Below are 22,331 nucleotides of genomic sequence, written 5' to 3'. Positions count from 1 at the left end.
GCCCTACAACTATTACTCTCATAGTGAAAGTTGACCTTCTAATTTATGTTTCAGTCTCAGAAAAGCTATAACCTCCCTAAAGGCCTAGAGGTAGAGAAGAGAACCTTCCAACCTCTACACATTTCCAGGTGAACCACCACAGCTGGGCACATAATTCTACAAAGCCTTTCGAGAAAGCATAAAGATCTAGGTATGAAACACATTTCTCTCAACCAGAAAGCTGGATGTGTTCCTTATGGAAACCAGACTCAACTCAACGTACCAGCCATGGATGGAGTTCCTACCTCATCACTTCAGAATAGCCCTTAGCTGCAGCCACGTGAAGAGCTGTGGCACCTGTCCGGGGCTGCTTTATGTCTTCGATTCTCCCACTGTTCAGCCACTGTCGGGCATCCTGTAGCATTTGCTGCTCCTCTTCTTTTCTTGCCAGGTCTAGGTCTACACCTAAGACAGCAAAGTACAGAAGAGATTATCAAGTGAAAGCTCTCGTGCACTTATTGAACTTACCGTATGTTTTATTTGCTATACAGTGTTAGCAACCTCTTTTCCATCTTCCACAAAAATCAGCAATAGCTTTTTCTAGGAGTTGGGAGAACTCCTGCATCACTCTGTGGAGAGACCAGGTGCTTCTGGCTGAGGGGCAGCTTCAATCAAACCTACAAGAGGCAAAACTATCTTGGGCTTGTTTTAGAGAGAGGATTTTTTCACGTTAATGCACTACTGTAAGGATGATGGATCAGTCACAAGCATGGTACAGCCCCATACAAGATTAACCAGGCTAGGGCTGTTGGACTTGGGAAATAATATGAAGTAGATGCCAAATTTCAAAAACAATCAAGAATGGTGTTGAAAAGCAACTGTCCCTATGGATTAATTCTTTCAATATAACAACAACATGATTACCAAGGAAGCTGTAGGGCACTAGACTTAAAAAAAAAAAATTAAAAAAAATACTATTTATTAACTCAGATTCTGAATTGGAAGTACTGCAGGATGTTGCAACGACTCAAACAAGAATTATAAATTTGTAGACGGGTAGCAGCACATCTGTAGTTATTAAATATAATGCTATACATGCTTGGAGTTCCCAGGAAAGGCTGCACAGTCCACAAAATAGAGATCCACGGGGGATTTGCAAATGTACAGAAAGCCCATCTGGCTCAGGAATTCCTTGAGGCACGGTGACTGGAGGCTGGGAAAATGCTTGGGAGGGGAACCATACAAGCTTGTCCTGTTCTTGTACTTTGCCCTAGGCATCTGCTTTCAGCTACTGCTGAAGAAAGCTGGATGGACGCTTGTCTGAAGCTTATAACGCATTTATTCCAGCAATTATGATCCTTTTAAACTGTGTCAATGGGAAACTTCTCAGTGGAGACAGATGGTTGTTTCAGGGCATCTTAGCAGGATGCCGCTAATGTGGTGAAGCAATGAAAAAGCCAAACAGAATCCTAAGAAGTGTCAGGCAAAATATCTGCAGCAGAGGCAGAATTACTGCCTTAATGCCCTGTAAGGTTTCAACTACGTTATTGCAGTTCTCATCACCCACTTTACAGAGAGGCAGGTTACAATGATGTAAAGACAGGATCTCTGTCTTCCTGGTCACCCAAGGAAGCCTGGCTGCAGAGAGGAGACGGGCACGGTTTGACCAGCCCTGTAACACAAAGGCTGACAAGACAATTCTTTTCAAGCACCTGCACAGAGTAAGCACGAGAGAAGAGCTATGTAAGTCAAAGTGGATGGGAAAAGGGAACATAATCAGGATAATTTTGTCATAAATACCACAAGACTAGAAAGTGAAAGTTTCTCTTTACCAGAAAAAAGCATGATTCTGTGTGAATTTTCCAACAGGAGCAGTCGCACAAATAACAACCAGCTCACATATGGACAATTACCGATTCCACAGTGGAACAGCAACATGATCAACAGAGGTAGCAAAGGAGTGGTGTCTTCCTAATTATACCTGGAGATAGCTTAAAGAAAACAAAAACCACTCCAACTCCGCAAAAATCCTCTAGGTGCCAAGCAGAACACATCGATTAGAGAAGACTGGATTCCATCTAGCATGCAAACAACCCCAACCCCTGGAGTCATGCAATCATCTAGATATAAAGGAATCTTGGTGGGTCTCCAGCCTAAATCCCTGCTCAGAGGAGGCAGACCTTCAAAGCCAGATTGAGTTGCCCAGAGCTGTACGCATCCAAGCTTTGAATACCTCCAGTGATGCAGATTCCATTCGTATCAAACAAATCAACTTTCGGTATTGTGATGTCTTGCTGCTAACAATTCTGCTAACAGGGACAGAGACTGCACAACACAAACCTTCTGCTTCCATTCTAACATTCTGCTACTGAAGCAAAGTTTCGCTGCTGCCACTCAGTCCAGATTTCGTGTCTCTCCATCTATAGCCATGCAGAAAGCCTTCAGGATTTCTTTACAAAACGTCTTTCTTTGGGGTTCTAACTCACATATTCAACCCCACCACTGCTTTACCTTGTTTCTTTACTTGTTCCAGAAGCAGGTCCTTCATGGCTGCTTCCTCTGCGATGTCAGATGGGACTTCACCTTCACTGTTCACAGCAGCCACATTAGCTCCATGACTAATTAAATACCTACAAAATGAGACCCATACCAATGTATTAGAACTCATGTGCAGGCTTCAGAGCAACTTATACAGTAAAGCAAGTGGCAGAACAAGGTATTTGGCCTTCTCACTCAAGTTCAAATGAGTGTTCCATATTCTTATCAAATTTAAACTCCAGAAAAGTTCATTGTTAAATGCAAGGGCCCTGGTCAGTGGCTCATGCAAATAGTTTTTCTTTCTCTGTGGTTATTTAAATGACCTCAGTTCTTGCACTCATCTGATAAGATTATGCTTTTTAAAAAAAGATGAGAACAAAAGATAATCTGAGCTATCATCTATTTTTTAATTTGTGTTATTTAAAAATATACTAAAAGTTCATTCAGGAACAATTAATGCCTTCTTCAGCTTATACATCTTGTAACCAACAAAATTCTCGGAAGAAAAAAGTGTTTTAAATGCCAGTGAAGTAAGAAAAGGTGAAGGTATTTTTGAAAATAAATTTTAAAACCAACCACCGTCTTTGATAAATACTTATCAGTATTCCTACCGCAGTAACTTTCTGGTAGCTGTGGTGGACTAAATATATAAGTATGGTATGACTGGGAAAGAATCATAATGTGTTTGAATAAAGCAATTAGTATTGGAAGAGGGGCACGAAACAAACCAACAAACTGATACCGAATCAGTAGCAAGACAATACACAGAAGTAACTGAGTCACAGATTTATTTTTTTTTTTGGTTAGAATACATTGTGGAGGATCATCTTGTGAAATACTATTTTTCCCTTATTCTTCTAGCCTATGATGCAGCCTTTTATCACAGAAAGAGTGATCTGAATCAGGAAATTACTCCTTATGTTTGCTGGTTCTTTGGTTCCAATTATTCCAGCACTCCAGGTCTTACATCTGGGCAATTCTCAAACTCTCAGGGCAACTTAGTCTGGTATCAGTACCTTCTCTGGGACAAACAGACTATTTAGTGCTTTGTGAGCATAATGAGAGTTCAGATCAGTTACAGAATGTTATTTCAAGCCCTGGAATCAGTAAGTGTGCCAAAAGTCAAATCTTTATTGGGAGTCCCTTTCAGCAGGTTCCTGCCTTGCTTTAAACACCTACTGGAGAAAACTCTCAGTAATATTTACTGTCTCTTTTTTTCTGTGTATTTTATTAGTGTTTGTGCTCACTAGATTATCTGATCTAACCCCGTCACCCATTTATGTCCATACTGACCCCAGAATCTTGTGTTGTACTCAAAAATAGAAAAATGCTCTAATTTCAAGTGGGTTAATTAAGTTACTTTTATTTGTTTCTCTGTCTTTTGTAAGACAGTATGCTAAGTAACAGAAACATAAAAACTCAATATGAAGAAAAAGAGATGATGTTGTTGGCCTATCAGTGACTCTGGAGCCCAGGACATTGCACTTCTCTCTCTAAAGTCCCCACACAACCAGAATACTGCTCACAGGCTTATTTACATAAAAAGCAGCAGCAGAGCTCTGCTTCCTTACACTTCTCCACGGATTGGTGTGCCTGCCTCTCAGCCATCACGTTTCCCTTTTGCTGAAGTATCTAATGAATCATAAATCATTTTAACAGGATCAGCAAAAGACAACCAGGCTCCACCTTCATCAGAACAAACTGAGGATCTGCTAAAAGAAGGCATGCATCTTCTCCACTTGCACTGTTGCTTCCAAGATGTACGAGTTTCAGAGCATCGGTTGTCTGTGTAGCTGCTCCAAGGAGGAAGACGTGGAAAGTGTTATGAATACCCAGAACAGCCTGAAACTCACTCACTCTGCTATGTTCAGATAGCCACACGATGCCACTGCGTGAAGAGGGGTCCAGCCCTCGTTGTCTTGTTGGTTGACATTGGCTCCATTTTCTACCAGGAACTTCACCATGTCCAGGTTCTCATCTATACAGGCCTGAGGGAGAAAGGAGGGAGGGGAGCAAGGGGAGGGAAGAATTGGAGAGAAGGAAGAAAAATGATGGTGTTAAATTGGTGTTAAATCAAGTGAACAACTTCCCTTTGCAGTTTATTGTCAGGGGGCAATGCCTGGGCTGAATTTCCCACACTGTGCACTAGCATACTTCGAAACTTAAAGTAGCATGAAGCTGGGAACTAAACCAAATTAATTTCAGAAATTTCAAAAAAAAATTGAAACTCAAAGAGTCCCCAGGTGGACCATCTCTGAATTTGCCTAAGCTTTTGTTTCCCTCCTCTCCTCCATGCTTGCCTCCCTGGAGCGGGGCAAAAACATTGTAAAATGATAAATCTGTATTGGTTTTAGGTATGGCATCGGATTCCTTTAAGCAAGGCAAGCTGTATGCTTTCAGAGGTGATGCTGTTCCCCCCAATTATCAGCAAAAAAAAAATCAGGAAAATCACTGAAATACCACTAGCAGTAGGGATGAGCAGGGCAAACATAACCTGAAGATGACTGAGTAAAGCAGCCCCCCTGTAGATTGGGTGGTGCCGTTTACAGACGGAATTACAGCAAAAGCAGAATTTTGATAGAGGTGACTGCATACAAATCGGATGGGACACGACACGGCACACTTGGCCTGACTTCCTTATTCAGCAGCAGCTGTTTATTTTCCTGACTATAGCAAAGCACAACTTTCTCTGCTAGCCCTACAGACCCAGCAAGCTGTGGACGAGACCGCCAACCCTTTATTAGCTGCTCCATTACCTCCAGAGCCTGCACTTACAGAGACCTGCTAGCTTTGAAGTTGCCAGGAGAAAACCTAGCAAGATTTTCAAGTCTCAGCAGTTCTGTTAGGTGGAATTCCTCCTTCCTGAAATTCCTGGCTGCAGCACGTTCTGTGGCGCGTTCGCAGCTCACTGGAGGCTGCTATTTAAGGATGAGCTGGCAATTTAATACGTATGTCCCCGTGTGTGTGCCTCAGCTGAGAAGCACCAGGCATGACTGGGAGGCAATAGGACCGTCTGTGACCGTGTTCAGCTGCAGAGACCTCGCTCCTTGCTACGAGAAGGATGATCCTGGCCGAGCGGCCTCCAAAACCCCCAGCACTCGGTCCTTCACACCGCCTGGTGTGGGCAGATCCAGCACTGTTCTTCTAAAATGAGCACCACTCACTATTCTTCATTACTTGCTATGACAGGAGAGGAATTGTGTTGAAGCAAAGCCCCCAAAGAGACAATCCTGCATTACCTGACGTGCTCACCTGGGCTCCACTGCTTATACCAAGGCCCGAAGCTAGGATATCCCACTCGTTATCATATCACTCGTTTCCTTTTTTCAAGGAAAAGCTCAAACGAGGCTTCTATGCTACAAACACCAGCATCCCTCCGTTTCTCTGGTTCACAAGCAGCCACCCAAAAGGCTGGCTTTTCAACTTCTTTCCCCAAAGGCAGCTGCAGGAAAGGCAGTTGCAGTCCGGGCACTTGGCAAACGGCACCAGGCACATCTGCATCTGTGCTCAGGTGCCAGTGGGTTTCCCGGCCCTGTTTGACCTCGTGTTTTGCCACAAAGCCCTTACAACAAACCACAACGCCCTGGGGACCAAAGGGCTCTGAGCTCGGGGCAGTCCCAGGGCCCAGCACAGCCGTCAGGTCTCGGCAGTGCAGATGCAAAGCAGCTTTGACCACTGGCCTGGGGAGCAAGGTTTGCTCCTCAGCCCTCTTATTCAGATCACCTGCACAAAGCAGGGCTGAACCCAGCGTCAAACCAGGCTGCTCAGGGCCTGCCCCAGCCATTTTCGGGTGGCTGCAAGGATGGAGACCCCACAGTTGGTCTGGGCCCCAGCTCCAGTGCTTCGGCATCCTCTGGGTGAGGAATTTTTCTTACTCGTAAACTCGTAACATTCCCTTCTCAGTTCAAGAAGCAGTTTTTAAAAGAATCTGTGTCCGAGCCTGCAAAAATTCAGAGCTAAGATGCACTTCGCTGCCACCCACACTGAAGGTAATATAGCACAAGTTTCCCCAACACATCTCAAACAAATCATACTTAACCCTACTGACGAGTCCATTACATTTTAACGTGGGAACACAACCGTTCCGTACCCATTTTTAAATAAAACTACCATCATGTACCAGCGCGTTGCTCTGACAATAGCCAAGACGCGTTTGCCCACACAGAGGCTCCTTTTGAGGACCGTCACGTCTGGCCAGCTGCGGAATCACGGCCTCGCAGAAGAATTTTATCAGCGAGGCTCTGATAAAGCAGCGAGGCGGGCGCTGCGTGCCTGTGCATACTCACTGCAGAAGAAAGGCAGCACAGCAGCACTACCTGCAGCTTAAGTGCCGAGCTAAGTTCAGCTTTGAGAACCTCTTCATACCGTGAGCTTTATGTGCATTTGATAGCCGGAGTGCTGTATTTACACTGTTTATCGTTTAAACCACCCCAACAGCTGCCACCCACTACCTCTGCACACGCTGGGAGCAGGCCAGGAGAAGAGACCAGAACTTCCTCGAGCCACTGGATATGCTAGACTCAAAAAAAAAAAAAAAAGTTTAGATCCATAAAAGAGCCCCCCCCACACACACTTTTTTTTTTTTTAATGCTTGTTATTAGCCTCATTATTCTGCTGGTCTCCATCCTGCATGTTTCCTAAGGAATGCGTGCTGGGAACAGAAGGGATAATGGGATAAAACCCCACCTGTTCCTACAAAGAAATCTGCAGTAATTTGATTCGCCCGGCCCCTGAAGAGATAAAACGATGACAAAGTGACATTGGGTCAAAAAAAGCTACATGGGTGCTGACGACAGCAGGCAGGGCCTCGCTTTCCCAAGGGAACCACCACAGATTTCGTGCTTGCTGTTTGCATTGGTGCTAGAAATTCTCTTCGTGGCAAAGGTGGATCGAGCCCTTAATGGAGCAAAAATGTATTCCGGAATATCTGAGCAAAATAACCTCACTCCACCCTTCTGCACCTATCGTGAAACACTGCTGTTGGCGCTGTGTGATCAAGCGGCGTGATACCGCTCGGCAAATATTTATTTTAGCATTAGTTAGCGCCACATACGGACAGGCCTGAGTGGAGCTGAGTAACGTGAAGGGTTGTATAAACGGCCCGGGGCTGAGCCAACGTTAGCAGGTATGATTCTGTCCTGCCACAAGCATCAAGATGTACGAATTGTGTGATATTACAAAAAACTGTACTGGCCGAGATTCCTTTTCTCCGCTGCATTTCTAGAAAAGAAATGTCAGAAGCTGGCATTCTGCGGGGGCACTGAGCAGTTCTCCAAATCCCATCACCATCTCCTGAAAGAAACTATCAGGCACAGCATTATTTGCAGCATTTCTTAGAACAGTTTTAATGAGGCTTAAAGCAATAATTATGAGGTTAACAAGTGGGATAATGAGTAAAACAAGGAATTTCTAAAGATCTCCTAAACTTCAAGAACTTCAAAAACCCTATCAAAGCTCGGACAGGCCGCAGGGCAGCTTGCAGGGGTGGCAATGTATTTCTACATGGGTTTTTAAGCTTCAGCTGAGTAACATTTCCATGTTTACACAGAATTCACATTTGCACATATATTTGTGGTGTTAATTGCTCCATACACAAGATCACTTTACCGAGCTATAAACAACAGGAGCTCTCCCGGCTTAGAAGTTCTCAGGGCACACATTTGGCCACCTAAAATTTGGAGAGCCTTGACTGCTGACACCCTATCCTATCCTATCCTCCTCCGTAAGTATCTGTTGTATGTTTTATTGAGCTTACCTGCTAAAATTAAGCTCCGTAAAACACCCTATAAGAAAAGAAAAAGTTTCACTGAGTTTCAGAGGGTAAAGTTCACCTTCTGGTTAAGCAAAATAGGTTTTCTGAGGTTACTGGAGGAAGGAGAAGAGGACAAAGAGGAAGTGAAGTGGCAGATGTGTCCTCCCTTAAGTACTATTAATCCTGCAACCTTAAATTTAGGAGTGGGTAACTTCAGTAACCCGCGAGGATCTATCGCTATGCAAAGTTCTCCTCTTTTATTTGGTACAGCGTTCCTTGGGAGCACTGTCAGAGTAACTGCATCGGACTGCAGTATCACAAAGCAGGCACCTGCCCCCCAGCCCTGAAAAGGAGAAAAAAGTCAAAAGTAATGCTGCCTTCCCCACGTTAATAATTTGATGAAGCACTCTTGCCCTATTTTGCTGTTGGAATTTGCTTTGCAGAAAGAAAAGCAGATAATTGGGCTTATTTCTTCCAAGTTTAGTGGCTTTGTTTCATGTGTAGAACTGCTGCTAGTACACTACAAGAGGCTAAGCGCAAATGCAGAGCACAGATTTTTTTTCTCTCTTTAACTTTTTAATTTCTTCTTTACCTTCTGGCCTGTACCTGTAACAGACAGAGTACAACCTTCAAGGAGATGAGATAGGCCGAGATCTTCAGCAAGCTGATCTCTTGCTGTTCTGGTATTTTTCTTGGCAGCGGGTGAGACCCACGTACCTCTGGAACGGCACTGCTGTGTTACAGCTTCAGCAGCCTTTGATGCAAACTGCACTTGGTGCCCAGAATTACCGACAAACCGCTCAAAGAAAGTTGGCTCGTACGGTTTAAATCCCGGGCATCAGCGGGCAAGCCTCCATCCCCAGCTCATGGTGTTCCTTCTGCTCCTGGCAGGGGCCCAGCATTTAGCAGTTTTTCCATAGGGAGGAAGTGCTCAGTTTCTAAAATTTGCAGATACGGCATATTAGCTTCCCCCTCTTCGATAACAGGTGTAGCCCTTAGCAGCCAGGGACACTCGCCGGATTTTTTCGCCAGTAGCCGCTGCCAACACATTCTTCTTTAAAGCACGGAGTTTACATTACAGCAACGAAAAGGGGCCACCAGGAAACGTTACAGAGCAGCTCTGCAAAGCTCTGCCTGCCTGGCAAGGCTTGTTCAGCAACCAGACACAATCTGATCTTTATCTTGAATGAAACCTCATTATTATAATGGCATTGTTAGCCTTCGCTCCTTCCTCGGAGCGCACAGAACACACAAGCTCCGTCTAACTTCTGATGAGTATCAGCAGCGCAACAGCTCCAACTGCCTGCCGAGGCTTTCGGTTTGCATATCTCCTGGGCATCCCCCACAGGAGGGAAAGAGAGAGAGAGAGCAACACCAGGGAGCAGCAGGAGCCAGATGGGATCAGGCTGAAGTGTTCACGGCACCAGCAGTCGAGCTCCAACAAGTCGCTGGGTGGAAACGTGCGGCGCTGCTCGCTTGTAGGGGATGCAGCAGCTCCGGTACACCCCACCCTGTGCTGGTGAGGCCTCACCTCGAGTGCTGGGTGAAGTTTGGGGCACCACGATACAAAAAAGGACGTAAAACTATTAGGGAACATTCAAAGGGAGGTTACGAGATGGTGAAGGGCCTGAGGGGAAGACGTGTGAGGAGGGTCCCTTCCAGCTGGGGATATTCGGTGGTTCTATGATTTAGTCAACCCCCAGCCTACGACTTGTGTTACGTTCCCACTATATAATAAATGCACACAGCATGGCAGAGAGGGGAGCAACCAAACCACCTGACAAATTTCTAAGAAATTGCTTGGGATCAGCTTAGTAGAAAGGAAAAAAAAAAAAGAAAACACGTTTGCTTTGCATGGAAAAACAGGGTTGGCTACAAACCCTGAAGAACACGGAAGCAGTGGCAGTAATTGCATGTCAGCAGCACCGTCACAGGCACCCACATTAAGCCAACTGCTTTCTCCACAACTTCGCCAGCACCACGGCAGTTTAACATAAATACATCAGGAGAACTCAGTGCGATGGTTTTCAGGCAGAACAGTTCCTGCCAGCACTTCAGTGCCAGCAGCTCCTCAGCAGCATGGGCGCTTCGGCTGCCACTTACCTGCGGGGTTTGGTGGCACCGCGTACACGAGTGCATCTAACAGGGGTGAACTTGGCTGCGAGCGTGTTGCACTTCTAAACGCAGCCCCACTGAATAAATATTTAGTTTACAAACAGTACGTCGCATCGCCCAGTGTCATACGATCACGTAATAAAATAGCAGCAGCGTGCATACAAGAGCTTGGAATCAAAGTCAGCCGGGAAACCTGTAATAACTACTTGTGGTTTTAATTTTGGCTTGTTTAATTCCCTGGTGCTCCCTTCCTGGTTGGTTAGGATTTAAGAGAGAACCTCTGCATTTTCTTGAGGCAGAGGTAAGATGTAGAAAGGGAAAAGAAGACAGGGCTAGTGCCTTGGCTTCTGTGTTACATGCTTCTGCTATGAACACATCGGTCTTGTGACAGAATCCTATCTTGGTGACTTCTGCTGTTTGGAAGAACGAAAATCCAGTAATCCTGCGTGCCAGATTCTCGTGTAACACCCCTCATGGTTCCTGCATAGAAATGGCATTTGGTAACTCCACTTGTCACATGGAAATACAACATGTAAACTGGCACGTCAGACACACGCAGCCTTTTCACCGAGCCTTACAGATGTCAGGCCAGCAGAGGCCACGTGCCACCTCTCCTCAACACCCTGATATTCTCCTCGTCAGCCTCACAGGAACACGGCACCTCTCTACCTATGCAAAATGCTGCTGCTGAATCAGATTGCTCTATGAACTCACCTTATTCATCCTTTACCCATCCTCCAATTGAGGAAAGCCAGAGTCGCTACCATCCCCAAAGCTATACATCCCTCAGTCCCCTGACGTTGGTTGGCTCCCTCTGCTCTGCTACTGACACCAATTCCTGAAACGCTTTAGTCAAAGTGTTACCGAACACACCAGAGATTCTTGCATACAACCCCGTGTCCGTGGTCTGATATTCTCACACTGATCTTCAGGACCTTCTCTGCAACTTCAATTGCCAAAGAGAGTCGCTCCATTCTTGCATATAGCAAAACAAATAATATTTTAGATTATGAGATCCTCAGAGCAGGGACTATCTGCAATTGATTAAAAAGCACCCTGCTCTCCACACATGATTGCATCAGTCAGGTAAACAACAGCAACTTGCATATCATTGAACCACTGCAGCCAGAAGGGACCTCAGGAAACTTCAAGTCCACCAACCTCCTGCTCAAGGCAGGCTCCACAGAGAACTCTGACTGGTTTTCGGCTGTAGGTACAGATGTGTAGGGTATCTGTGTGTGTGCACGTACATATGTGCACACACACATTTATTCTTTGTGAATCCAGGGGCATTTTACAGCGGTGGGGAAGGACGATGATACGCAGATTTGTATCGTGTCTGCAGCCATTCTGACCCAGAACTGACTCACCTCCGTTGCTCAGACGCTTTGCTTGCCCAAACCTCTAGCTTTCTGCTCCTGAACAATGTTCTCATGCTGGAAACCCGACCCAGACTCATTTGGATGGCAGAGGCTGCACCACCCATGAGCTACAAAAGATTCTGCATTAGATATGGGGCGACAAGTGGTTTTTGTTCATACAAACTCCTTCCTAACATTACCAGTGGGACTGTTTTTGACAAGATCAGACAGAACCACATCAGATTCAAACGGATTAAAATGTTTGGGTTTTATTTTGAGCTAAATGAAGAGCTGGAGTGTTAGTGCAGTGAATGCAGGCAGCAAGAAGTGCTAAGCCAGAAGCAGAATGTTCTCTGAGTGCATGCAAATGCAGTCTCGAATTCAATCTGAGACCACCCCACAACAGCTTAAGTAGGTTTAAACCCAGATTGCTGGGGTCCCACCTGCCCCAGCCATATGTTCCCACACCTTGCCTTGCACATGATTGATTTATCTATATTTTCAAAGTGTAAATTAGACTTAACAAAACAGATACACCCAGAGGGTGCTGACTGTCTCAGCTAGGTGGGATGTCCTTTTTTCACAGCATAAACCCCTCACCACAGGAGGAGACAAATTCCCCCTCCCCTTAAGGACTTACCAGCAGCCACAAGAGAAAACTCCAAGAGCCAACATTTGCCATCTCACTCCTTAACCTCAGATTTAACAAGGTTTTCTTTACCACAACCTTATGGCTGTAAGATTAATACAACTAAAGGACTTTGAGGAGTTTTATAAATGGTTAAGGAGTTCCTGCAAACCAGAGGAGAACCTTTACACCACTGGACATTACCTGTTAATAAACTGGACTGGAAGAATTAGCAGGCCAGTGAAGTTCTGCTGCCACAACACATAGGCCACAGTCACAGGGATGAAATGGCAAGACTTACTCATGTTATATTCTCCCGTCATAAGTCTAAAATATATGCAGTATGGTTAGTCTGGAGATGAAGGGAGTCAATCTTCCACTGAGTGCAAATTTAGAGTAACTATGTGATGTCAACATACAGCGCAAAGCAGCCAGCACTCCACAAACGAAGGCAAGCCCGATGACAGCTGAACAGCATCAGGGTTAAATCTGGGAACACAGAAAGAGGAGTTCACAGAAAACAAAGAGAAAAGCACTCCCAAAATAGCCTTGCAACTGTCACCACTAGCAATTGTCAGCACTGAGAGGTATGACCTTGCCATTGTGTCTCATGATCACAGCTCTACACTTAAGCGGGCATTTGTCAGAGCTGGCCCTAACAAAAATTCCACTTCCAAGTGATCCCGCGTCTCCAGCAGCAGGGGCTGCATTTGCAGTGATTCTGAGAAAAAAAAAGCAGCTCTTACTGTTGGTCCTGCAAAACCACGGAGTTCCTGCACCTCCCCTTCTCTCTTCTCAGCTCTGGCTTCACAGGGTCCTTATAGCTAGAATATCCTGCACTGGCACTTCTGTACCAGGAACTTAAGTTTTTAAATCTTTATATTTTAATTTCCTCATGCAAGTCTAATTCCAAAGCAATTGTATTAGAACCAGCAGAAAGAGGTAGCTTCAGCATTAAAAAGAGCAGGGGAAAAAGGAGGAAAATGAGGTAAAAAAGTACTACCCATTTTCTAGTCTGATTAATTATCTATGTTGCTTATTTTTTTTTAACAGCAGCGTAGTCATACTTCTCATGCAAGCAAGAAGAGACATGGATTATGTCAGGTTTTTCCATTGGAAAAAAATAATAAAACCCAACAATTACTAGAAGTACTCAGCAGTATCCATGCCAGGCATCAAAAGAAGCTAACAACAAATCTCTTAGAGTGATTAGCACAACACAGCTCCAGGAGAGCACAAGAGAAAAGAGGGATACGTGCAGAGGCATAATTATGTCATGAACGTAGCATTTTCAAGACGAAATAGCTGCACGAACTATCAGGTGGAGAACTGTGTTGCACAGAAACCACGTTTTGCAGCTCTCCGTGCCTTCACACACGCGCTGGGGACACAGACTTATTCAAGAGGAGGTAGATGTAAATATCTGCTGCGCTAGGCTATCGATGGCTTAGCTGAACATCTGTAAAATTCCTTCGAATTATCAGGGGACTTCTGTTTTCGCTATGCAGCAACGATGCTGCCAGTGAATGCTGAAGCACCACGCTTCACTTCGCCATTGGCTGGAGCTTTATCTGCTCGCACCGAGGTAGCCCTCGGCATGCCAAAGCTTCCAGCTCTGCCTTCTTTGGGAAGCTGGAGCCGTTGCTGTAAAAAAGAAAGAGGTCGGCTGGACACGCACGCGCTCCCCGCTTGATCCAGTCAAGCACAGATGGCACCAAACTGGGAAGAAAGTGGAATTGCTCTGCTGTTACGTGCCGCTAGGAGGATGGGCGCAGGCACCCAGGACTGCCCGTCTTCTTGCCCCTCGTTTACCATTTCCAATCAAATCACATCCTGGCAGCAGTAATGAGGTCAGCAACGACCACAGACACATGGATTTCACTATGCAAGGAGCTGTTGGGATCAAGCCCTTCTGCCAGCTCCTCCAGCCTCAGTATTTGTGCCCCCGTGCACCCAGAGCCTGCACTGAACTCATCTCTCGTCCCAACAGGACCCAGCGCTGTGCCTCTCCACTTCCACCATCAGGCTTTTCCTCTGTAACTGAGGGACAGGTTTGCCACTTCCACGTACAGACCTGAGGACATACCTCAATCAGTGACAGGCCACGCAGGACTGACTTTAAAATCCAGTCTAGATTATCATTTTACTCGCTCCCTTTTCATCATCTTCATCCCCTTAATTCCAACGTGATTTTAATACCCATTATTTCAATCAGCAGCAAGTCCAGTACTTGATGAAGTGCCAACGCTAAAAATAAAGCCTTTCTGGCACTAAAAAGCAGCGACTGCCAGTTTTCCAATGGCATTAGCATTTCAAGTCTCACCAGCTCAGTCACTCTGACCACCAAGCATGTCATTTCTCTCCCGCTCCGCCAGCGCGCCCTGGCACCGGCTCAAGACGTTCTATAGAAAATCCTGCCCTGAAATTAAGGAAGTTTTAAGTTCCTGATTGAAAGAACTACATTTCGTAATTAAAAAGCTCGCAAACATTTCACTCCTGGGTGGGAAGTAGAAACAGAGCTGCTGTAGGTTTGCTCAGGGGGACGTCCTGCTGACCAGCCCCTCATCCCTTGGCTCCTCAGGTGCCCCGTCGGTGGTGACACCGCTCTGCCGGCGTTTCCATAAAGCCAGCGAAATAGCTGATGGCAGAAACCTCTACATTACATAAACGCATGCTCTGAATTTCCAAGAGGCCACCCGAGATCAGCTTCAGCCGGCCTGGCGTGGCCTCCAGCAGCGCGGGGCTGACACGTGCCCCGCCGGGGGTCGCAGAGCAGCGCGGAGGGGCCGATGCCAAAGGAAGCCCAGCTCTGTCAGTACAGGGGACAGATCAGCCCTCAGCCCTCTCGGACTCACACCACACCTGTGGGGACGGAGAGAGGCTGGGCCGTGCTACGGCAGCGAGAGCAGCCCAGCAAAGGCTGGGTGCAATGGCCGGTGAGCCAGGCCCGGGTGGGAAGGGCCTCTCTGGTCCTTCTCCTGCCCACAGGCACAAAAAACTGTGAATGTTTTTTAGCAGCCTAAAGGTGAGGTCGGCTACCTGACTGCTGAGCTCAAAGTGGGGGCAGGTCAAGACTGAAGCCTCAAGCTGCTGCATAACCGTTTACTTGGATATCATGCTTATGTCAAGCCATCTGCTGTATATGACCAAAATCCTTTTTTTTCCCCCTACAGAAAAGTCAAAAAGTCACCCCAGAGCTAGTTCTGCTTTCACAGAAACCCACCACACACACCCCAAAGCTCTCACAGGGGAAGTTCCCTGAGCTCCCGCAAACGCTGCCAAGTGCCCACTTTGTGCTAAGCATGGGCTAATATGAGAACAGCGGCTGTATGCAGGGACATCGAAACAGGACTGCAAATGACAAGCTAGAGGAGCTTCCTTGTGTTGATTGATGCGTTATTCAGAGGCAGAACACTATGCTCTTCGTCTTTGTGCACGTCATTATCTGGCAGTCACAGCAGTTTTTGTCTCGACATCTGAATCTCACCTTTGTGGCCAGAAAAAAAAAAAAAAAAGTTGCTTTATAAAAAGGAAGATACACGCTCAGTTAATCCACCGATTCATTCCCAACCCTGCAACGTCTGGACAAAGTTAATGTCTGGATACTGGTGGACCAGTACCCACCGGGGCTCAACAAAGGTTGGAGAATCTGATGAAGATTAGTTTTCAAATGTCAACTGCACTTTCAGGAAGTTTCTTTGAACTTGCCTTTATTCACAGGGAAAAAAAAATAAAATCAATTAATGCCATTAGGGCTTCCCAAGTAAGAAAGGGCTTCTTTCTTTTTTTCTTTTTAATCCTGTATAAAACAAATTAAAGCAAATCTCAGCATGGCCACCAGCCAAGAAGTCATTCACTGATGGGCTGGCTTCTGAGCTGATTCATATCACGCTGCCTGTGGAAGTCCAAGCAGAGGTCAGGCTGAAACTCCCAGCAGAACTCCCTGGCTGGAAGGGACCCCCAGGCATCACCGGGTCCAACTCCTGGCTCCACTGAGGACTACCTGAAAATTCAACCACGTCTCGGAGCATTGTCCACGTGCATCTTGGATTCCAGCAGGCTTGGTGCTGTGCCCTGGGGAGCCTATAGAGAGAGGTGGGGGCAAATAAAGAAAGGGACCTATAGAATAAAGCCCCTAGAGAGGGGCAGGCGCTGCTGCAATGACCATTCTCTGCGAGAGCCTTGCCCAGAGTACCTGATCCTGTGCCGAGGATGTTGCCACACACTGAACTCTTGTCAAAGCACGACACCAGATACCTTGCTGGTTTGAAAAACGGACAGAGCTACGGTGTCAGCTTTCCCCAGCGACATTAACAACGTTCTGTGTCTAATCGAGAGCCGTGGTCTCTGTGATCAAAGAAAGAGACCTGAAACAAGCCTTTAGCCTTTATGTTTTCTGTAAGACACAGTAACGGGGTGCGTTACTTGCTGAGTGCCACAGGCATGCCCTGCGTGATTTAGATACTGCCAGCTCCGTACCAACTCCTGAGTGCTCCACCAGGGCTTTAGGTGTCACACAGATGCCGAAAAAGGCCACAGCCAGGGAAGGACCGAGCAACAAACCCACACAGCCGCAGGAGGAGCGGTCGGGGCCAGCTCCCCACCTCTAGGACTATTTGCAGAAGCAGCAGGCAGAATAACTGGGCCACCAGGTGAACTGCGGCAGTTACTCATTCCTCGAGTAGACCAAAAGTAGGCAGAAGTCCAGCTAGAAGATGGCAATTTCCACCTTTATTGCCCTGTGTCATCTGCGTGCACTGAGCTGGCGGCACGCAGTCCCCAACTGCCACTCCTGGGCAATGGGAGAAATGGAGGCGAGGGCAGGGTTTGTTGACAAAGCCATAAAGCAGTCTCACTTCCGAGTGGCTCACCCCCTGCCAGCTGAAGAGGAAAGCAGCAGTGAGCATCACGCAGGAGACCCAAAGATATCACAAAGCAGCCCCCCCTCAGTGCCTAACGGGGGCTGCAGGAGAGCTGGGGAAGGACTCTTTCAGGAAGTGGAGTGACAGAACATAGGGAAATTATTTAAAACTAAAAAGAGGATAGATCTATATTGGATTTAAGGAAGAAATTCTTTCCTCCAAGGGCTGTGAGGGACCGGCGCAGGCCACCCAGAAAAGCTGTGGATGCCCCATCCCCAGCAGAGCCCAAGGCCAGGCTGGGTGGGATTAGATGGGCTTTATGTCCCTTCCAAGTGAAACCATTCTGTGGTTCCACAGAGATGGTATAATGCAGAATAACAAATGCACAGGGAACCGGTACTATGGAAGAGTCCTCAGCGCATTCACAGCAGGAAGCTGTGTGACACGAACCCACCGGAGCTCTTCAAAGGGTAAATGAGCATGAAGGCAACAGAGATGTGGGCTATAACCCACAGGGATTTCCAAAAGCCTTCTCACCAGGCCCCTCACCAAGGCTCTTAAAGACACAACGCTGCGTGCATAAGAGATCCCTGTATAATTGGAAATATTTTCACAGTGGGGAGAGCCCCGAAGAATATGCAGTAGATTTTCTTCCCAGTGATCTTCCTGAGGTCTGTGCTGCTCAACGCACTGAACAAAGGATCCGGGAGATGAGACGATGACCGAGGGGACAAAGTTTGATGATGAAACTATTCAAGAGAATAAAGAAAAAGGATGAACCAGCAGAAGAATCTTACAATACCGAGCAACTGCTGAGAAAATGGCATATGAAATTCAATGCGGATAACTGTAGGGTGAATCACAGGCAAAAAATACACCTAGTGTCACACAGCAAAATGAAAGGCTCCGAGCTTATTACTGCCATTCAGGAGCAAGCTCTTCGGATTATAACAAATAGCTGTAGGAAAACATCAGCTCCGAGCTCAGAAATCAAAGCAAATTCTAGAAGTTATTTGGAATGGAACAAAACAGAAAATATCATCAGGCCTCTACATAAATAGGTGGCACAGTGTGCTTCTGGTGTTGTGAAAGGCTCTAGTCCTCCCCACCTGAAAAGGATGCAATAGGTATGAATGGGACCTGAAATAGAAATAATATATATTAAAGGAAAAACCAGAAACAAAATAAATGACTTTCCCCACTCTTCAAAAGCATTCCTTATAGATTTACATGGCACCACAAACATGGCTTGCAGGGCACTGGAGACACAAACAGGGCTTTGGGAGAAAGACTGGCTGCAGAATTCAGAAGCTGAGAAGAAGACAAGCTGGACGAGGTGTGCAGAGAGCAGGACACTCGCTCTGCACCCACTCAGCACAGGGCTGCGAGCAGCAGGACAGCACAGGAGCAGGAAAGCCATGAGCCTGGGCACACGCTCCCACCCGCGCTGCTGCAGCTCGTTAAGGCCCAGCTCTGTGCTATTTTTTCAACAAACTGGGGGGGCAGAAATCCCGTTTTAGTGGTGTGAGATGAAACCAGATTGGAGAAGGCAGAGAGCTCTGAATTCAGATTCAGAACCATCCCGAGAAATGTTCTTGTGACAAAGCAAAGCTGGGAAGTTCCTACGTTTAGGTGGGAGCCATACAGCACCCTACGGCAAAACGAGGACAAAAAAAAAAAGAACGTGGCATCAGAGGGGACCCCTGCCCATCACTGGCTCCATTCGGGACGGGTTGGGCTGGGGCAGCAGGGCATGCAGCACCCCGAGGGCACAGCACGGCACTGCTCCGGCCAACGCTGCACACCACAGCAGCTCAGGCACTCCAGGGAGCACGGAGCTTGCTTAAGGTCTGAGCTTACCCCATCAAAAGGAGCATTTACTACTTCAATTGTCACGGAATCGGTGATCTACACCATTACTTTCATTTTGCTTTCTCATCCCCTCACCTCCACCCCCACTGGATAATTACGGCTTGGCTGCATGACTCAGTGGGGTGCTGCTGCAGAAGAAAGCAAGGCTTATTCTGGAATACATTAAAGTCAACGAGAGCTGCGAGGCCCTGAAGAAAATTATTGTAGGGCTGGAGAGACCTCCACTTAAATATGACACTCAGTTTGAGAACAACACGTTTGGACACTCCTCAGAAACTCAAAAGGAGACCAAGGCTCACTGCAAGCTTGTAAGATGTTGGCTAGTTGGAAAGATGGAAAGCTTAAATAAAACCAGCTGTATCTAGGTAAAAGATAAAACGTTGAAGAGCACAGTCTGCCGGTACCAGGAGGATTGTTGTGAAAGGGAAAGCAATGGCTCCTTCTCCATAGTCCCAGTTTCACTTACAGAAAAGTGGAATTCAGGCAAATGCTAAGAAATGTTCCCCAATTGCTCAGCTTGCCCGGCACTGCAGCAGGCTTCCAGGGGAGTTGCAGACATGCACTTTTTGCAAGTGGTCAGAAATGGCCTGGTTAAGTATATTTTGCAAATATTTCTGATAAATCTGATCGGGTCATGGGGCAGAAGACTGGGCCAGGTCTTCTGTGATCTCTTCGAGCCACACATTGACAAGAAGCAGCTTCAGCATCAGGTAGCAGACTGAGAACTGTGACAGCAGCCTTGAAAGAACTAGGAAAACAGCCTGGAGAATGGAAAAGTGCCTGGAGAAACTGAGACCAGATCATGGCAACAAAACCAACAAGGAGAGAGCCCCCAGCCTTGTCCACAGGCAGCCCCAAACCGCCAAGACAGCGAGTATTTCACTCCACAACACTTTCTCGCAAAAGATAACCCCAGGATCAAGTTACACGAAAACGTCTTGGTTTCCCTAATGCAGCAGCTCTTGGTTTGGATGGGGCTTGAATTTGTAAGTCACCAGCACAATTTGCAGGACGCCAGCTACAATGTCAGTGCCTGGACCCACTGCCAATGGCTACAATCAATTCTTTGTTCCTCATTCACTTTCTGCAACGTTGAATAATCTTCTTAAAGATTAACAGCACCTAGCTAAATGGAAAAGAATGGATGTTGTGTACCGATGGAGTCATACGCTGAAGACAAGCCAATACCTGAAACACTTATAAGCCAATATTTGGCCATAAGCAAAGGGTTTTTTCTATAGCCACTATTAATAAGGGATCAAAAATAACTCATGCAATACGCTCTGAAGTTGAAGCCTTGGCTCTGCTGGCACGGTCCTGAAGGCTCTCATCAAGAGACAGACGAATTTACCACTTATCTTTTCCAGCGTGAGGGAATGCTTGTTCAGAATAACTCAAGTGATATCAATTTAAAAGACAAACCATTTAGAGCTGCGAAGGTCAAATTCTGTTTGTCAGTCATCCAAGAAAGAAAAGCTGGTACAAATTGCGAAGACAAAACACATCCTTCGCAAGCACACTGAGATACTGCGCGTAGCCAGATACATTAGTTCGGGCTACAGGAAGCCAGGAACAGAGAAAAAGCCCCAAAATCATGGATTACCAAGCTGCTATCCCATACACATACACATTTGTCTTCCTAGCTTTGAGGATGCTACGAAAATCTTTGTGCTGCTGCAACAAGTTACCCAAAAATTCCATAAAATGCCTGTTAAACACAAGGTATAGTTGTGTTTACACCACCATTTATGTGGTGTTCTATTACAACTACGGGAGGAAAACAGAACGAGCTGTCAAGCAGCACTGTTCTCCTCACCTCTTCCTTCTCTTCCTAGCAAAGCCATTCAGCTTGGGCTACGGGAAGGCCCAAAGCTGCCACTGCTCACTCTCCCCTCACTGGTTCACACATCACAGGAGCGGTGCAGTCCTGCCACCAGCCAGCTTTCCTCAGCTGCTGGCAGCAGCAGTGCTTTGCCTGCACACTTCAGGTCTTTTCTTAAACCCAGCTCCCCAGGGAGCAAAAATCCAGCTGCTGGGCGCTCGGGGCCGTCCAGCCCTGTGTGACCACCCCCCGGTGCCTGTGTGTGTGCCCAGGCTGCACCAAGCTGCTCCCCGAGACACATCAGTGCTGCTGATGAAACTGGCAGCTGGGCTGGGAGTAAAAGGGCTCCGCTGAAGTGGACACGAGCCAAAAGAAGAGTTCAGCTTTACAGCGCTTCCTGTAGCGTCAGCCACTCCGCGCACGGCAGCAGCGAGAAGCATGCTCCAGCAGCTGGAAGACAATTGCTAAGCACATTAATAAATTAAGGCGGCCAAGATAAGAGAAGACAACACCCCTAGCATTAAGAGCCACCGATGTCTGGCCTGCGAGAAGGTTAAGCAGCATTTACCAAGCAGCAGCAAGAAACAGAACCACAGACATCGTCCTTGGGAGGTATTCCCTGGCAGCAGTAAGTACTGGGTGCCTACTGAAGAAAAGAGGTCAAAATGTGTCTTAAAACTGGCCTGGTGCTAGGGATCGTTGAATCAGTTCATTAATTCATTGTACAAGTCTGGAACTACAAGTCAAAAAGGCCCTGCAGGTGTGAGACAACAGCAACTGCTCCCTAAGTGCGTTCCTGCAAGACTGAACTCTGAAGTTAGGAGACAAGTTAACGAGAAGGAGCCACTTCCATTTCTCTCCTGCCAGGGGACCTCACCCTCAAAATTAAGGCTTCTTTTTTTTTTTAAAGAAAAAATATCAGGGGCACAAGGAACACAGGAAAAACGTCTGGTTTATGTGTGCACGGGTGTCTGACAGCCACCACAAAGAGCTCCAGGCAAGCATGTCTGAAGCTTCGCGCAGGGCACAGAGCTACAGCCGTGTGCAGGTGAGCAGGCTGGTAAAACCAGGAGGTGCACACCAGAAGGAACAGACTAAGGGAAGTCCCCAGGAAGAGCAGACTGGCCCTTCTGGCTGCATGTACTACATCAGAGCCACAAGGAGAGAGGGAAGAAGGGACGGTCCCTGATCACATCCAGGACCAGGCTGGGGAGGGAGCTGGCTGCTGTCACTGCCATCTTTCGAAGGTGACACTGGTAAGGGGATGTTCCTGATGGAAGCACTACCTGTCACACAAGCACGATCCAGGGAGTTACAGGGCTGCCAGCCCCACGTTAGTCCCCTGCAAAGTCCCCTCGCAGTAAGCTCTGGGATGCAGAGGGGAAGGATGAGCGGTAGACAA

The 22,331-nt window shown here is 46.9% G+C and overlaps 1 protein-coding gene across 15 annotated transcripts in view; it reads right to left on the bottom strand.

Moving 5' to 3' along the window:
* Nucleotides 1–22,331, bottom strand: part of PPP1R12B (protein phosphatase 1 regulatory subunit 12B) — a 111,500-nt gene that overhangs the window by 80,089 nt on the left and 9,080 nt on the right. For all 15 annotated transcript variants that reach the window (XM_072028378.1, XM_072028382.1, XM_072028385.1 and 12 more), the window contains exons 2-4: nucleotides 4,375–4,505; nucleotides 2,491–2,609; nucleotides 285–444 (exon numbers count right to left, since the gene is read on the bottom strand). In XM_072028378.1, the coding sequence (XP_071884479.1) occupies nucleotides 285–444; nucleotides 2,491–2,609; nucleotides 4,375–4,505 (410 nt within the window). The remainder of the gene's footprint in view (nucleotides 1–284; nucleotides 445–2,490; nucleotides 2,610–4,374; nucleotides 4,506–22,331) is intronic.

The sequence above is a fragment of the Anas platyrhynchos genome, chromosome 27 (genome assembly GCF_047663525.1).
Source record: "Anas platyrhynchos isolate ZD024472 breed Pekin duck chromosome 27, IASCAAS_PekinDuck_T2T, whole genome shotgun sequence".
Taxonomy (NCBI): Eukaryota; Metazoa; Chordata; class Aves; order Anseriformes; family Anatidae; genus Anas; species Anas platyrhynchos.
This window is presented reverse-complemented; position numbering and strand designations above follow the sequence as displayed.